The sequence below is a fragment of the Leucoraja erinacea genome, chromosome 29 (genome assembly GCF_028641065.1).
Source record: "Leucoraja erinacea ecotype New England chromosome 29, Leri_hhj_1, whole genome shotgun sequence".
In the NCBI taxonomy this organism is placed as follows: Eukaryota; Metazoa; Chordata; class Chondrichthyes; order Rajiformes; family Rajidae; genus Leucoraja; species Leucoraja erinaceus.
In genome coordinates, this window is record NC_073405.1 from 23,520,760 (window position 1) to 23,539,750 (window position 18,991).

The 18,991-nt window shown below is 40.7% G+C and overlaps 1 protein-coding gene across 1 annotated transcript in view; it reads right to left on the minus strand.

Moving 5' to 3' along the window:
* Window positions 1–18,991, minus strand: part of hcn2b (hyperpolarization activated cyclic nucleotide-gated potassium channel 2b) — a 112,203-nt gene that overhangs the window by 76,738 nt on the left and 16,474 nt on the right. Inside the window, exon 2 of the mRNA XM_055658901.1 lies at window positions 15,082–15,505. Within this exon, the coding sequence (XP_055514876.1) occupies window positions 15,082–15,505 (424 nt within the window). The remainder of the gene's footprint in view (window positions 1–15,081; window positions 15,506–18,991) is intronic.

Here is an 18,991-nt window from a genome sequence, read left to right on the forward strand (position 1 = left end):
GATATAGAGAGATATAGAACAAATGAATGAAAGATATGCAAAAAAGTAACGGTAATATAGGAAACAGGCCATTGTTAGCTGTTGGGTGAAAATGAGTTACAGACAATGACTCAACAAGACAACTTTGAAGCTGATACAACTTGGTGGGGTAGGGATAGGGGTGATGCAAAGGTTCCTTGAAGTTAGACAAATCAATATTCAAAACAGACTGAAGAAGAATTCAACCCAAAATGTTGCCTATCCATTCTCTCCACAGAAGCTGCCTGACCCGCTGACTTACTCTAGCACTGTGTTTTGCTCAAGATTTCGGCATATGCAGTTACTTGTGTCTTCCTCTGTACCCATATCGCAAGCCATTTTGGATAGCTGTACTCCATCAAATCTCATCTCTAGATCTCCTGAATTTAATTCCTCCCCTTGTTGGCAGTTACCCTATCAGCTGTTAGCTGTTCATGAAGCTCTGAAAATCCTTCTTAACTTGACACCTGGATCGCCGGGGAGATGGCAGCCCTGCCGGCAGTCTGTTCGTTTTTTTTCATCTTTTTGTTATTTTTAGTGTTTGTTAAAAGTTTGATTTAATGTATTTCTGTTTGTTTTTTGTGGGGGGAGGGGAGGGGGGGATTGGGGGAAAGTTTTTTTCAGGTTCTTACCTTCCCGGAGATGCGATCATTTTTCGGATCACATTTTCCGTGTTCTGCGGCCTACCATCGCTGGAGCTGGAAGCCGCCTCGGACTGTCGTGAGCCCCACCGCGGGGCGCGGACTTAACATTGGAGCGGATCCCTAGCCTGGGATCAATCCCACCGCGGCCTAAGTACTTACCATCAAGGGCTCACAGTCTCGGGAGAGGCAAGTCGGGAAGCTCCAACACCGCAGAAGGTTCGACCAGCCCCGACACGAGGCTTGATCGCCCGGCGCGGGGAGCTGACAACCCCCCGATGCGGGAGCTGACGCCTCGACGCGGAGGGCCCGAACGCCGCCGACTACGGGAGTCAAGACCATCCCGTTAACGGGGGCTCGAGGCCCCTGACTAAGGAAGAACACAAGGGAAGGACTTGAACTTTATTTCGCCTTCCATCACAGTGAGGAATGTGTAGGAGTCACTGTGGTGAATGTTCATGTTAAAATGTGTTTTTGAGTCTTGTTGCTTTTAATTGTATGACTGACCTGGCCAATGAAATTCCTCGTATGTTGCAAAACATACTTGGTGAATAAAATCTGATTCTGATTATTTTCCTTAACTTAATTGGTGATGGCCGAGACCACCAGCCAGGAGGGCGACGGCTTGGAGGAGAACAACGTCATCCTGCAACTGCAGCCGGTCCAGCACGGCGTGTGTGAAGAAAGCGTTGAGTCGAATTGTAATGCTTTGGTTGTTTCTATGGAGATTCACACTTTTCTGAAGTTAGCAAATGGGGAAGGGATTGGATCTGACTCCATCACCATCTCTGGCAGCCGGCCAGAAGGCTTCCTGACGGGCTGCGGCTGTGGACTGGGAACGCGGCCAGACGCCCTTTATCGTGTGGGGCGTCGACAGCGGTGAGACCTTGGCAGCAGTGAATCCTCGCGACGATGCGACTTTGGCGGTGGGGCGACTCGCGGCGACGGTAATGCCTCGCGGGTCGACCCACGTTCACTGGTCGATGAGAGCGTGGAGGACCACCGTGAAGGAGGGGGGAGAACAATGGGGGAGCCAGCGTGCTTTGTAACTTTGTCAGTGCCCTAAGTGGCCGCTATTTGTATACATTGGGTCCGCAGCAAAGAATTTCACTTGTCACATGTGACAATAAAGTACTCCATTCTTTCTACTTCCTCGCCTTCATTTGAGCACTTTAAACCTTTCCACTGTCCAAGCATTTAGTCACTTGTCTCAGTGTCAATTTACGTAGGTTGGTGCCAAGGTTTGTTTATCGCACTCCAGTGAAGTATTTTGTGGCTTTTTGATACATCAAAGGAGGTCTATTTATATCAATTATATATTAAAACTGTGTGGCTGCCGCCTGCCGCCTGGCGCCCACTGCCTTTCTGCCTTTTGATTCGTTCCATCGTGTGATGTCACAATGCCCAATACACGCAGATGTCCAATTGGAATGGATCCATTTACATGGACGGCTGCTCCTTCCTATCAGCTTCCAACACACTTCAAAACAAAGTTGCAAGACAGGAACACTCTGAACTTTTCACCTCAATGGGATATCACAGCAAGTGCTTCAACAGGAGGGGAGGGCCAATTGGTATTGCAATTGGAACTGCTGCAGCAGGCAGGGAGGTGAAATTGGATTTTTTAAAAATCCACTGCTGAGGGAGGCAGGGGAGTGCTGAAATCTTACATTTGGGAACATGTTCAGTTCCGTTGGAGGAGACGGGTGCATGGTGGAATATTGGGTTGGGGGATCACATCATTGGGGGAGCTGCACTTGGTCTAGTACCTTATAATTATCTTTTCTAATGATTTCAGTCACAATCAGGGTTCTGTTCTACCTCTCACATTTAGTATTTAGTACAATTTGTGCAAGAGTTGTGCATGTAGCCCAGTCCATCACATAGACCGCACCCCCCTCCATCAGCTCCATCTACACTTCACGCTCCCATTCTCATTCTGGTCATTCCCTTTTCTCCCCCTTCCCGTCGGGCAGAAGTTACAAAAGCTTGAATGTATGTACCACCAGATTCAGGAACAACATCTACTCATCAGTTATCAGACTGCTGAATAGTCCTCCCATAAGCTAGGGTGTAGTCCCGATCTTCCAGTCTACCTCGTTGCGGACAATGGACATTTTCTTAGTAACTGTAGTGCTGTAAAACTATTTTCTGCACTTTGGTATTTTTCTCTTCGCTCAACCTATTGTACTTGTGTATGGGTTGATTATACTCAAGCATAGTGTGATTTGTTTTGACTGGATAGCAAACAAAAGCTTTTCACTATATTTCAGTCCATGTGACAATAGTAAACCAGTAGTAAGACCAGGTTAAGGGGAAAAAATGCACAAAGTGCTGGAGTAACCAGTTCTATTCTTATCGCACACCTTGTCTCTTGCCTTTGTCCAACCAGCTGCCTATATTTTCCAGCTATCTGCCCCCTACCACCACAATCAGTCTTGTGTCCATCTTCAGTCTGAAGAAGTGTCCCAACCTGAAACGTCACCTAACCATGTCCTCCAGTGATGCTGCTTGACATCTCTGAGGATGTCTGAGGATGAAAGCATGCAGGTACAGCACGCAGTAAAGAAAGCAAATGGCAGGTTGGCCTTCATAGCAAGAAGATTTGAGTATAGGTGCAATGAGGTCCTACTGCAGTTGTACAGGGCCCTGGTGAGACCACAGCTAGAGTATTGTGTGCAGTTTTGGTCTCTTAATTTGAGGAAGGACATTCTTGCTATCGAGGGAGTGCAGCGTAGGTTCACCAGGTTCATTCCCGGGATGGCGGGACTGCCATATGATGTAAGAATGGATCGACTGGGCTTATATTCACTGGAATTTAGAAGGATGAGAAGGGATCTTATGGAAACATATATAATTCTTAAGGGATTGGACAGACTAGATGCAGGAAAAATGTTCCCGATGTTGGGGGAGTCCAGAACCCAGGCTCACAGTTTAGGAATAAAGGGTGGCCATTTAGGACTGAGATGAGGAAAAAACTTTTTCACCCAGAGAGTTGTGAATCTGTGGAATTCTCTGCAACAGAAGGCAGTGGAGACCAATTCAATTGATGCTTTCAATGAACGTAGGACTAACGGAATCAAGGGATATGAGGTAAGATATAAAGCAGGAACGGGGTACTGGCTCAAAGGCCGAATGGCCTACTCCTGCACCTATTTTCTATTTTTCTAGGATGTGCAGGCTCTGGAGAGGGTCCAGAGGAGGCTTACAAGAATGATCCCTGGAATGAGTAGGTTAACCTATCATGAGCGTTTGTCGGAACTTGGCCTGTACTCTCTGGAGTTTAGAAGAATGAGGGGAGAACCTCATTGAAACATACAGAATGGTGATAGGCTTGGATAGAGTGGATGTAGAGAAGATGTTTCCATTAGTGACTAGAGTCTAGGACTAGAGGTCTTTTAGGAAGGAGATGAGGAAAAATGTCTTTAGTCAAACGGTGGTGAATCTGTGAAATTATTTGCCACCGAAGGCTGCGGAGGACAAGTCAGTGGATATTTTTAAGGCAGAGATAGATAGATTGTTGATTAGTACAGGTGTTAGAGGTTATGGGGAGAAGGCAGGAGAATGGAGTTAGGAGGGAGAGATACTGTAGATCAGCCATGATTGAATGGCTGAGTAGACATGATGGGCTGAATGGCCTAATTCTACTCTTATCCCTTATGACGTTATGACCTTATGACCCACTGAGTTCCTCCAGCGCTTCCTCCAGTGTGGGTTTTTTTTTTGTAAACCAGCATCTGCAGTTCCTTGTTTCTCCACATTAAGGGAATATTGATCTAAAACCTGCAGTCAGCAGAGAAGGACTAGTGCTCAAACCTAAGTGCAGGAATTTGCCTGCAAAGCTCCAGTAGAATCTGGGGCATAGTCTCCTGCTTTGCCAATGTCAGTTGTGTTCAGGATCAACTCGGGAGTTCCTGTTAATCCAGCAATTGTGATTTCATTAACTTGTCTGAGTGGCGCAGCGGTACAGTGGTAGAGAACCCGCCTGAGATCCAGGTTCGATCCTGACAATAGGTGCCGTTTGTACAGAGTTTGTACAGTCTCCCTGTGACCTCATGGGTTTTCTCTGGGTACCCGGGTTTCCTCCCACTCTCCAAAGGCGTGCAGGTTTGTAGGTTAATTAGCTTCTGTAAATTGTCCCTAGTATGCTGGATAGAACTAGTGTGCAGGTGAATGCTGGTCGGGGTGAACTCAGTGCATCGAAGCGCCTGTTTCCATGCTGTATCTTTAAACTAAACTAAACTAAAATCTATCACCTTAAAGATATCTCACAGACAGTGCATCAGGGAGGAAAATATTTAATTCATAGCTAAATATATGAACAATTAAAAAAGACAGTAGTTAGATTACAATTACTTGTTCACACTAGTTATATGTTATTCGACTTTCCCATCAACTCCCTACACATCAAGCACAATTTGCGGAAGACAATTAACCTACAAACCTGGACGTCTTTTGGAGGAAACCGGAGCACCCGGAGCAAACCCACGAGATCGCAAGGAGAAAGTGCAAACTTCACACAGTCAGCACCCGAGGTCAGGATTGAACCAGGTCTCGGTTGCTGTGAGGCAGCAGCTCTATCAGCTGCACCACTGTGCTGCATTTAGGAATTTAGAAAAGAAAAGCAGAGTAATAATTGAACTATTAATAAAAAAGAATGAATACTGGCAAGTTAGGAACAAGATGAACATTGCGATTCTTCGCACAATAGGTCCATCATGGAGGGATGTTTCTCTGCCGAGATATCCATCAGTGCATTAACTAACCCAAACCTTTTGTCTAATTAGTGTCCAGTTTCATTTCTGCTGAAGATTGCATACTGGCAATAACTTTTTCACCCACAGCGCCAACCTCCATTCTTGCTCAGAACAATAGAACCATTTACCCATTACCATTTATGTTCATGGAAGATACATTTCCCCATTTCGCACACTGAACAAAGTGATTATCAATTAGCCTGAAAGACAACTGTTGTTACACTTTGCCATTACTTGCATATCCAGATTTCTTTCAGTAAACTATCTAAGATATCCAAATCTATGTTTACTAGCTAAGTACATTTTTGGGCAAGATGGTGCTTAGCAAAATATTAAAGTAATAGGTTTGACAAAACGGAACATGTTCTCTAGTTAAAAATAGTTTCAAAGGGCTAGGATGCCAAGTCCGAATTAAAGGGCATAGTACATATTAAATGCAAATTAAAACAGACTTCCAGCAATTCCAGCAATTTGCATTTCCAAAAAGTCAATCCATTTTAATTTGAAACTTAATTATTAATTACTGATTATATATACAATTGGTTCATCTCTGATTTTGTCTTCAATAACAACTCTGTCCACGGAAGCTAATTCAGGGTTTTTGCTGCTGTTTGCCCGAATTTAGCCAACTACACATAGGCAATAAATTGAATGACAAATTTCTGGCATCGACAGCTTATACAAGTGATCAGTGTTTACACACTTGGCCACGATCTTGAGTTATGCTTATTAGAAATAAATTACATCACGGTCTGGCCTACCTGCACAGCAAGGGTGGCACGGTGGCGCAGCGGTAGAGCTGCTGCCTTACTGCGCCAGAGACCCAGGTTCGATCATGGCTACGGGTGCTGTCTGTATGGAGTTTGTACGTTCTCTCCGTGACCTGCATGGATTTTCTCCGGGATCTCCTGTTTCCTCCCACACTCCAAAGGCGTACAGGCTTGTAGGTTAGCTTGGTAAAATTGTAAATTGTCCCTTGTGTGTGTAGGATAATGTAAGTGTCCGGGGATCGCTGTTCTGTGCGGACTCGGTGGGTCGAAGGGCCTGTTTCCGCGCTGTTTCTCTAAACTAAACAAAACCTGCAGTTTAAGATCAAGAGACTGCAGAGGGCAGTGAACTCAGCCCGATCCTTCACGGCCATAGCCCTCCCTTGCATCAAAAGCATCGACATGAAGGGCTGCCTCAAGAAAGTGGACACAAAAAGCTGGACTTACTCAGCGGGACAGGTAGCATTTCTGGAGAGAAGGAATGGGTGATGTTTCGGATCGAGAACTTTCTTCAGACAAGTTCTGACTTCAAGAAAGTGGTACCTATCATCAACCCACCATTCTGGCCATGCCCTCTTCTCACTGTTACCATCGAACAGGAGGTTGAGAAGCCTAAAGTGCTCACTGTACTCATGCATATGATAATAAACTAGTATTTGATTGCCTCATATATATCTGGACAGGTTCACCTGATTTAAAGTTGGTTACTAATGTTAAATGGAAATCGGTAGAGCTACATTGAAACAAGCCACTTTCGTGACAAGGCTAGGATAAACATACTAGATGTTGAGAGGCTGCAACCTTGGTTCCCAGGCACATTGCTTCAATGATCAATTGATCAAACATCTTGGTCTACAATGGGGGTTGTCTATTTTTCTTATGTTCTGTCCTAGGGTGGATACAGTTATTAACTTAAGATTAAGATTAAAGGAAGCTAAGTAAATCACAAAATATGGGAATTGGGTGAAATATGGATTTGGAGCATAGGATCAGCCATGATTTTATTTAATTATGGAGCAAGCACAAAATGCCACGAGGTCTATTCCCAATTCTTATTTTCTTATCTTGTTTTCATTTAGTTAAGGAAAAAAAAAAGATCGAGGCTCTTACTGCAGCACCACGCCACGGTTGCAATAATGGCAACGAGAGAAAAATAGGTAGGTAGTGATTAGAAAACAGAAAATAGAACAAACAAAAGTAAAGGGTGGCACGGTGGCAAAGCGGTAGAGTTACGTAGAAACATAGAAAATAGGTGCAGGAGGAGGCCATTCGGTCCTTCAAGCAAGCACCGTCATTCATTGTGATCATGGCTGATCGTCCCCAATCAATAACCTGTGCCTGCCTTCTCCCCATATCCCTTGATTCCACTAACCCTTAGAGCTCTATCTACCTCTCCTAAATCCATCCAGTGGTTTGGCCTCCACTGCCCTCTGTGGCAGGGAATTCCACAAATTCGCAACTCTCTGGATGAAAAAGTTTTTTCTCACCTCAGACTTCATTCTAAGAATGTGGCCCCTGGATCTGGACTCTTAGTTAGTGTCTTACAGTGCCAGAGAGCCAGGTTCGATCTTGACCAGGGGTGTGGTCTGTATGGAGTTTGTACACACTCCCCGTGATCTAGGTGAGTTTTCTCCAGGATCTTCATTTCCTCCCACACTCGAAAGATGTTCAGATTTGTAGACTAATAGGCCTCAATTGTAGACCTAGATGATTGATTAGCTTGGCAAAATTATAAATTGTCCCTAGTGTGTAGGATGGTGTTAGTGTACTGGGTGATCGCTGGTCAGCACGAACTCGGTGGGCCGGAGGGCCTGTTCCTGCGCAATATCTCCAAACGAAAAAACGAAACTACAGCACAGGTACGGCCCAAAATGTCTGTGCAGTACATATTGCCAAGATAAACTAATCTCAGGATGAAGAGTGTGACTAAAAGTGTACAAACAAGGTAGATGAGGAAGCATGGTGAGATGCGGTCATCTCTCTTCAACACTGTTATGCTCATATGGAAGTGTCAAGGCCGCTCAATAATCTTTTTGAAACTCGGCACCCATGTGCGTTGCTATGGGCAACCTGTTAGTGTTACCTCAGGTGATCAGATTTCACAATACATACTTGCCAAATACGAAACAAAATATCCTAGCATTTCGGTAAATAATGGCTAAAATATCCATTTCCCACAAAATGATGTGCATAATATAATGTCTAGATCAAGTCTCTTGGGGATTGTTATTAATACACGTTTCTTCCATATTAAAAAAACACTTTACCAATATTTTCTCCAAAATCCCCACCCAACTCCCCCCACCACCACAATCACATAACCCCCACCCCACCTAAATCTTCTGATTTTTTCATTACAAACATTTTAATATCAAAATGATACCAACTGGACTAATCTACAATGAAAAATAAGCAGCTCATGTTGAGATATTTTATGATCTACTGTACAATAAAGTACGGTGAAAATATGAGAAAATTGAATTGCTATAGTTAATGAACCCCATGAAGGAGAATAGCCGTTAACAGTTGTTTCCGGTGGCGCTGCGAGTCGGCTGCCTTGCCTGCTTCAACTTTTATTGTTTTTTTTTAGTTTGCCCAAAAATATGTTTTAGTGTTTCTCTGTATGTCTTGTGTGAGGGGGTGGTGGGGGGGATAGGGGGAAACCGTTTCCGGGCACCTACCTCGATGGAGAAGTGACTTTCTTCCTTGTCGCTTCTTCTCCCCACACCAAAATAGTTTGAAAAAATTAAAATATATCACACTTTTTAAAAAAATGTGTTTAAAGCATTTAGAAGCAAAATAAATAATTTTAAAAAAAAAAATTTAAGTAATCATTTAAAAAATAACTTTTTTTTCCTATCATAAAGGACTAGGATGCTCGTTGAAATTGCGAGGGTCGCAGAACTTGCAGTGGGTCCAACGTGGCATGGGATTTAAGAGATAGTTTCCCAAATATAATTCTCAAGAGTCTGAAGAAGGGTCCCGACCTGAAACTTCACCTATCCATGCGCTCCAGAGATGCTGGCTGATCCACTCAGTTGCTCCAGTACTTCGTATTGTTTGTTTCTCAAACATAATGCTGGGGACTTGAGCAAGACAGAGTTACAGTACTGGAGAGACAGATCTCATGCCCCGCATCTGTCTGTAATTCCAAAATATCTGCCTTTGGCAGTGCATTTTGCAAATCTGGAACTGAAATGTGATTTGGAGAGCAAAATGATGGCAGTTCCATTTGGGATCATTAGTATTAGCCAAACAATGTGAGAAAAATATACTTAAAGAAAAGACTTACATTTTTACAGTGCTTTTCACACCACTATGGAGACATTGCAAATTGTTTCATAGCCAATAAAGAACTTTGTCTCAGGTTTAGGAACAATTTAGGAAATATACGCAAACTGATTTGCACAATTCAGCTCCACAAACAACAGTGTAATCATGCACCCAACACACGTTGGTTATGCTGATTGAGGGGGAAGTACAGGGCAGAACAGCACAATGGCGCAGCAATAGAGTTGCTGCCTCACAACGCCAGAGAGCCAGGTTCCATCCTGACTGCGGGTGCTATCTGTACGTAGTTTGTACGTTCTCCCTATGGCCGTGTGGGGTTTCTTCGGCTGCTCTCTCCGGTGAGAGGGATAGTTTAAAACTGATGTGCAGGGCAGGATTTTTAAACAGTGTTTAGTAGGTGCCTGGAACGTGTTGCAATGGAAGGTCACAGAAGCAGATACAGCAGCAACTTTTAAGAGGCATTGGCGCTTGAATAGGTAGGGAATAGGGGGATAGGGACAATGTGCAGGCAATTGAAATTAGTTAAATTGACAACATGGTCAGTGCTAACATTGAGGGCTGAAGGGCCTGTTATTGTGCTGCGCTGGTCTGTGGTCTAAAAATGTTCAAATACCTCTGGCTGTTATTTCACTGTGTCACTTTCCACTTAATAAATGGGGTCAGTCTGTCCTTGTTATAGAACGAAGAGGAATTAGGTGCAAATGGAATCCGACAGTGATAACAATAAAAGGGATTTCCACTTTATATCTTAGATACCTAAGTAGTCAAATGAACAGAGGAACAGTAAACAGTACCAGCAGTGAACAGGCCAAACAGTACGATTTTATTTATGATCAGGAAATTTGATTTACTGCGATAATATTTTATCTTTAACATAAACATTGTTATGTTTAAATATTAATATAGTTTAGTTTAGTTTAGAGATACAGAGCACAAACAGACCTTTTAGCCCACCCAGTCCGCACCGATAAGCAATTCCCGCACATTAACACTATCCTACACACACTAGGGACAATTTACAATTTTGCCAAGCCAATTAACCTACAAAGACCCGTATGCCTTTGGAGTGTGTGAGGAAACCAGAAATCCAGGAGAAACCCCACACAGGTCACAGGGAGAACGTACAAACTCCGTACAGACAGCACCCGCAGTCAGGATCGAACCCGGGTCTCTGGCATTGTAAGGCAGCAACTCTACCACTGCACCACCATGCCATCCCTATTTAAGAGTTAAAATCTGCATTTAACATTGGAATTAACCAATAGGAAAAACTGGGATTCAACGGATCGGCGACATGTACGAAATGGGAAACTTGTTATCATTTCAACAATTACAATCAAATTACAAGCTGAAAAATAACCAATACTTTAAATATCTTCAGAAATATCTTCAGACTTCCTGAAAACATATATACAAGGATACCAAACTTTAACTCTAGACTCATTAGAAGAAGCAATGAACAATAAGGCTGAATCAAGGAAATTAATATCATATTTATACAATAGTATCTTAAATAGAGAATTACCACAGACAGAGGCACTTAGAGAAGAATGGGAACGAGAACTTCTGATAAAAATCCCGAAAGAAACTTGGGAAAAACACTTGATATATATACATAAATGTTTGATTAATGCAAGACATAATTTAATGCAATTTAAAATTCTACACAGATTATATTATTCGAAAACTAGATTGCACAAATTCTACCCAAATACTTCCCCCATTTGTGATAAATGTTTATTTCAGAATGCCACTATAACACACTCTTTTGTTTCTTGTATAAAATTATACAAATTTTGGAGCGAAATCTTTGAAATATTTACAAAATTACTTTCCTTTTCTTACTTTCTGATATCACACACGTTTCTATTTCTTTTCTATTCTTTCTCAGTCTCCTTTTTATTGTTAAAATAAAAACAATAAGAAGCTGTACATGAATTGTAACATGCCAATATATACTAGGTACCTAAAAAGGTACCAGATTATTCTACTTACTTCTAATAAAAATTTAAAAATAAATTAATTAATTAAAATTAAAAAAAAAACACATTGGAATTCGATGAAGGTGGCAACTGGAGGCCCTGCAGAAGCTTGTGGCTCGCCTGGATCGGGCAACGCTCCATAAGGACAACCCCGCAGACCGGACTTTGTAACTTTGGAAATGGCACCCAGTCTGGTGACTCAAAAAAGAGTTTCACTGTGTCTTGCACATGTGACAATAAAGCACCATTGAATCCCATTGGAAAGTGGACAAGGTGCTTGAGAATAACACAAAGTGCTGGAATAACATCTGCGGAGGGAATGGATAGGCGATGTTTCGAGTCAGGACCCTTCTTCAAACTGATTGTATTAAGAGGGAGAACGCTGGAAAAGAAAGATAGGGTGGTACAAAGCCTGGCAAGTGATAGGTGGATGCAGGCGTTTTAGTTTGGTTTATTTTAGAGATACATTGCGGAAACCAAACCTTTAGCCCACCGAGTCTGTGCTGACCAACAATCCCCGTACACTCGCACTATCCAACACACACTGGGGACCATTTAGCAATTTTACCAACGCCAATTAACCTACAAACCTGTACGTCTTTGGTGTGTGGGAGGAAACCCACTCAGTTATGGGGAGAACATACAAACTCCATACAGACATGCACCCATAGTCAGAATCTAACCCGGGTCTCTGACGCTGTAAGGCAGCGGCTTTACCCCTGTGCCACCATGCTGCCCCTGTGAATGAGTGGGTGAACAAAGGCTTATTTCTTTCAGGCAATGAGGGGTTAAATATTGTATTGTAAAGGAAACCATTCTGTAAAATCACTGCAATCGTGCTTGGAAGAGATTAACTTAAAAAAAATTGTGATAAATATTGCCACAATTCTTTCAACCTTTCAAAACAATGGCCTTAATCGCAGTCTGAACTGACTCTCGACAATTATTTTCTATTTTCTATTGCATTTCCAGGATCTGCAATGCTTTAGTTTTGAATACGTCATTCAGTCCTACATTTTCCAACATGCATCCTGCATATTTTAATTGTGGATTTAAAAAAAATGTTGTGCAGCTTTGTCCCACTACGCCTGTAATCCCAGCCTTCTTCCTGGAACTCGCTTTAGTGGAGTCCTATGTGATTCAGTCTCTGATTTTCCCATCCAATCTTACTGAAAATTTGCTAACCCTCCATGATCCTCTTCACCCCTTGGATTAATCTGGAATTGGTAGCATAGGGAGTATGAAACAAACAGAAATTCACACATTGTGCATGCATTCTCCCAACTGCTACAGTGTAACAGCCAGAGTTCACATTCAAAATTCAAAATTCACTAGTGACTTGGAAACATATCAAAGATTTGTAACTGACAAAAATGCACATCCTGTCATCAACACAACAAACCAAATGCAGAACTAGTAGAAGGAGGCTCTGAAGAAGGGTCTCAACCAGAAACGTCACACATTCTTTCTCTCCAGAGATGCTGTCTGTCCACTGAGTTACTCCAGCATATTGTGTCTATCTTTGGTTTAAACCAGCATCTGCAGTTCCTTCCTGCACAGAACTAGTATTCTTGAGACTGGAAAATATATTGTAATAGATCCTCCTTTGAGTCTTTTTTTTCCTTTTTAAGGGAAATCTATATTGATCTTGAGCAAAAGTATTCTCAAGGAAATCACACAGAAAAGAGAATTATTTGTAGAAATTAGAATGCTATTGTTGTTAGTTGACAGAGCGAATTATGAATACTCAAATTATATTCAATAGGATCCATGGCTTCAAAAAGGTAACCAATATCATCAAAGACCCCCACTATCCTGGTAACTCTCTCATTTTGCTACTGACATCGGGAAAATGGTCCAAGAGTCCAAAATCAGTGACCACCTGGTTCAACTTCTTCCTAGCAACCGTCAGGCTCGTGAGCACCGCACAACACTAACCTTAGCAACGGTGATTTTGTATGCACTGTATCTTCGGTTGCACTGTGGACTTTGGTTGTGCACTATCTGGTTACCTGGTATTACTGTTATTAACTTATTGTAATAGTGATTATTATCTATTTATTTGTGTGTTGTGGCGCTAATGGCCCGTTCAGGCGCAGCAAGTAAGAATTTCATTATTCTGTTGCTAGTAGATTGACTATTAAGCACTCTTGAACTTGATTGTAAATATTAACGACAAGATTGAAAAATATGTGTCCTATAATCGCAATTCAAAGGTTGGCTACGTGGATTTTGTTAGTTCTCTTCATGTGCTGCTTCTTAGCTGATATAATGCCACATTGATTCCGCTGGATTCAGACATACCGCGGAGATTTGGCAACAATCATGCATATATGGTATGTAGATGAAGAAGGAAGGTGATACCTGGCACAAATATTAGTGATTATGTTTTATAAATAAATAGTACAAATATTTATTTTAATATGGCCAGCTTTGTAATGTAGGAAACAACAGCAAGATTGCGCACAGCAAGGTCACACTACAAGCAATGAAGAAACGGCATGATCATTTGATTGATTTCCAGAACACAGCGACAAAGTCTCTGCTCTTCCCTTAATTACGGCTTGGAATACTTTATATCAATATGAGATGGAAGAAATTTCCCACTTTGATGATATTTCCAACAATGCGACCTACCACAAAGTTGTCAACCTACATCATTTGCTCAAGATTTCAGTGTGGACTTAAAGTATTAATATTGTAAGCAATAACCAAGAACCATTTTGTTCTTTGTTTCATTCCTCACCACGCTGCGTGGCCTTGCTATTTAAACCTTCCCACATCCCATCCTATTGTAGACCTTTTGATTTGTTCTCTTCTCCCATCCCATCTTTGGCTCCATCTTAAACCTTATTTATCCACAGCTCCTCCCACGTGTGATGAAAGGTTGTGTACCCGAGACATTAATTTTGTTTCTCTTTCCACATTCACCCTGCTGAATATTTCAGTTTTTACACTTTTTATGCCAATAAATTTATCCTCATTAAGTCATAAATATCCAAAAAAAGTATGCATATTTCTGAATTAATTGTATTAACAGGTTCATAATGTGCATGACAGAATGTCCAACCAAAATGTAATCAAGAACTGGACACTTATATACAGGAGATTAGTTTGTAACTTTGTCAGTGCCCTTTACATGGCAACTATTTGCATACCTTGGGTAGACAAAAATACTGGAGAAACCCAGCGGGTGAGGCAGCATCTATGGAGTGAAGGAAATGGGCGACATTTTGGGCCAAAACCCTTCTTCAGACCCAAAACGTCGCCCATTTCCTTCGCTCCATAGATGCTGCCTCACGCGCTGAGTTTCTCCAGCATTTTTGTCTACCTTCGAATTTCCAGCATCTGCAGATCCTTCTTAAATATTTGCATACCTTGGGTAAGCAAGCAAAGAATTTCACTGGGACTTATCACATGTGACAATAAAGAATTAATTCATTCATTTATTCATTCGTTCATAGTTCTCGGCACTGCTAAAGGGAGCATTGTTGATTTCATTTAATATCTTTAGAAAAAGGCCTGTAATGAATTTATATCTCATCAAATCTAAATTACTACAGTTGTAATGATGTAATAGAACTGAAAAAAAGAGCAAAGCGTATTAATTTGTAAATAGTCTTACCTCTTCCCATTGGTGGATGTACCTAATCAATCTCGAGAGTCTCAATAATCGTAAAAGGCTGAGAATTTTTGTAAAACGTACAATCCGTAGAGCTCTGGCAGTTTTATAAACTTCTGAATCAATTCCTCTTTCTACTATCAAAAATATATAATCCACGGGGATTGAGGAGATAAAGTCTACAATAAACCAACTTTTTAAATAGGTCTTCTTAATTTTCTGTGGGTCCAGAATGATCTCAGTGTTATCTTCGAAAACAATTCCAGTCCTGAAGTTTAAGACCAAATCCATAAGGAAGAAAGTATCAGATACAACATTAAAGATAATCCATGGGGTTGTGGTTTCTTCCTTGAAAAAAGTGATTCCTACTGGGATAATTATGAGATTTCCAACCATAAACAACAACATTGTGAAATCCCAGTAAAACCTGAAAAGAGAGATAACAATTTAATTAACAGCCTCCCAGTATCCTTTTAAAATCTAAATGTTAGGTATAAAGAATTTGTAAACATTACTTTGAGAATCATTGAATCTCATTACTTAAAGGTTAATAAAAATTTAATGATAATAACAGATCTCTATATTTCAGGTAATCTATAACTCTATTATGACAATAAAAAATAAAATGCAATACCCACCAGAATATTTTTGGCATTTCAAATAACTCTGTCTAAATTGAGTGGATTTTGATTTCCACTTTACTTGGTCAATCGTTCCACAATGTACCACTCTTAAAATAAACATGAGTTCATTGCTTAATTTTTCTTCTCCTTACTTTAAATTCTATTCTCATGTTCTATAAGCCTGACTCACGGAATAATATTTGATCGAATTGTCTTTGTCATTTAATATTTTAAGAACCACATGAGATCTCACTTAAACCATCTTCTATCTGAACTGCTAAGGTCAAATCTCCCTAATATTCCATTTTGAAAACATGTCATCAGTCCCCGCTATTCTCTCAAGGACACATCCCCGACAGACTGGAGTGAAAGAATTGTGCATCCTTCTCCGAATTATAAAACCGTGCCATAACTTCTTTGGATTTAAGCTAATATTACCCACTATTTGTTCCATATGGAATATTTGCATTACTGATATTACATAATTCCTAATATAAAGTCTGCTTTTTGACTGCATTTTTTTTTTTACAAGCTCACATCTTGAGGCATTTCAGTCATTTTTGTAGGTGAGAAACAGCTTCATAAACTCCTTGAACCTCATAATTGTTGGGGTGGAAGATTGCAACCTTCATGTGGTCTGCCCTGTTTCACCGAATGCAATCAACCTGGTGTGCACAATCAAATAAAATCAAATAGAAACAAGTTGTACGCCAACTTAAAGCTGTGCACGCCATACGCAAGAAGAAGAAGAAGAACCTCATAATTGTTCCACAAATCTCATTCCCTCTGTAAAGACTCCTTTTTGACTGCAAATTTTTTTTTAGAGATGTAGGTATTTTTAGGTATTCCAGTCATGTTCGTAGGTGAGAAACAACATTGATTAGCAATGTTGGAATATTTGGACCACTTTTCAAAACCAAAACAAGAGATTTTTTTTCCCCATTGTTGAGTCTCTCAAACTCACCTCTCTATAAGATTTTGACGTACAAGTTATAGGTATTGTTGGGGCAGCCATTTTGGGGCAGAACTCCATGCTGCCAATACATGTGATTTTACCTGTGATAGTGGAAAAGAAGAGGGCTGACTACATTCCAGTTGACATCGAACCAGAGGTTTTGTGACAAAGCGGACTGAATCCGGTGTCAAAGATCATTCTGTACAGGTTAGTGGTTCAATTCCATCTGCCCTGATGTGACACTGCCATAAAATAATTATAATAGACCGAGTGCAATAAATCCTGAACATCGTTTTCAAAACATGGTTCTGTTTTAGAAAGTTAATTCATTGCTTTAATAATAATAAAAATAGCCAGTTTGAGTGACATAGGTGGCCTTTCCTGTGAAATATGGAGCCTTGTGAACTATAAATTACACTGTCTCTCCAGATGAGTAATTACCTGAAAGGCCATGTTATTACATTAACTCCAGCCCTATAGATAGAACCGTGGCTGTATCGGTGAAAATATAGCTATTCTCTTTAGCTTATATCCTGCATTTATTTATTAAAACAAAATTCAGAGATTTTAGTGAAACACCTTTTTCTGCTGAGTATATCCAATGACCATCAGCATTTTAAATGCCAACTTAATTATTCATCTTCTTGTGGAACCAACTATTTTCCTTAAGCAGTTTACATCTATTGTTTCATCAGAAAAAAATCTGTTATTTCCTACCAGAAACCTATAGGAATAATACAGGTTTCTCTCAAGTGCTTGTACCGTTCTCAAATAAAGAAAGCAAAAAAATGTTAGAAAATATTCGTATTAATAAAAACCTTCACACTACACACCCTCTTGATGTGCCACCATTTTATCTCACTGAAAAAATGTTTTAAAACATGAAATTAAGGACTTGAAAATGTCTGTCAGCAGAATGTGTGTCATGCAATGAGTTTCTCATAGTGAAAACTACCTTGACTTTATCTTCTCGAATACCCATGTAAGACAAATTATTTATCCTACATGGCGTTTATCTGAAACATGGTCGATCCATTCCCTCCATAGATGCTGCTTGACCCACTGAGTAACTCCAGTATATTGTGTTTTACTCAGGATTCCCGCACCCGCAGCTTCTTGTGTCCCCAGAAGGCAAATTGTTGTTTGGATTTTCATGTAGCCAACCGTGGTGACAAAAGTAAAATGCACAGCAAATACTACAATTTAGGCTATGTAAAGATGGTTTATTAGGGATGCAAGCATATCTAATACACCTAAAAAAGAGCACAAAGTATTAACATTCTTAATGTAGCATGTCTATTTGGCAGCATCCCATGCACATAATACTTATATTGTTAAACCAACAATAGTTGTAGTTATATAATTGTATTATTACTATATCAGCTGGTTAACAAATTATGTTTTGCTTCTGTTACTTCAATCACATGATTTGAACAAGAAAGTTGGTGTTCCATTGATTTGTGTAATGGTGATGCTGAGAACTACTTTAAAAGCTGTGTTAAAAGCCAATAATATTATTTACTAAAATTGAATCCCAATAATGCCACCAACATGTTGGGACCTCCAGAAGACTAAAACATCATTAAATAAAAATAGTGTATGGTTTCTTCGAGGCCTAGATAGATTGGACGTGGAAAGAATGTTTCCAGTAGTGGGAGAGTCCAGAACTAGATGGCACATCCTCAAAACTAAAGAAAGTAACTTTAGAATAGAGATGAGAATTGGCACATGGAGAGGAAAGGTGGAAAGAGATATTACCAATGCTGGGTAAATGGGACAAACTTAGTTGGGGCATTTTGGACAGCAAAGACAAGTAGGACCGAAGGGCCTGTTTCCGAGCTGTATGACACTTAATTGTATGAATGAAATAATCAAAATCATAAAGGCAACTGCTTGTGACTTTTTAGATAAGAGAAATGGGAAGCCTTGCATATTCTTCCTTGCACGTCATGCAGAGTTCTGCTTGTTTCAAGTGATAGATTTAAATATGGCAAAGAGTCAACTCTCGTGTTGGCACTTGGCTAAAACTGAAGTAATTCAAATGAGCCATTTGAGAGTTGCTTAGCTTGATGTTTCACAAACTACAGTCAAATTGCAATGATAGTGAAGTTAGGAGCATAGAGTCACAGAAACAGGCCCTTCAGCCCAACATATCCATGCCAGCCATGATGTCCCATCTCAGCTAGTCCCATTTGCCTGCAAATAATGTACATCTTGATAAACCTTTGCTATCCATGTACCTGTCCAGTGTCTTTTAAATGGTGTTAACATAATTCCCCTCTTAACCCTCCTCACCTGCCTTCTCCCCATAATCCCTGATACCCAGAGCAATCAA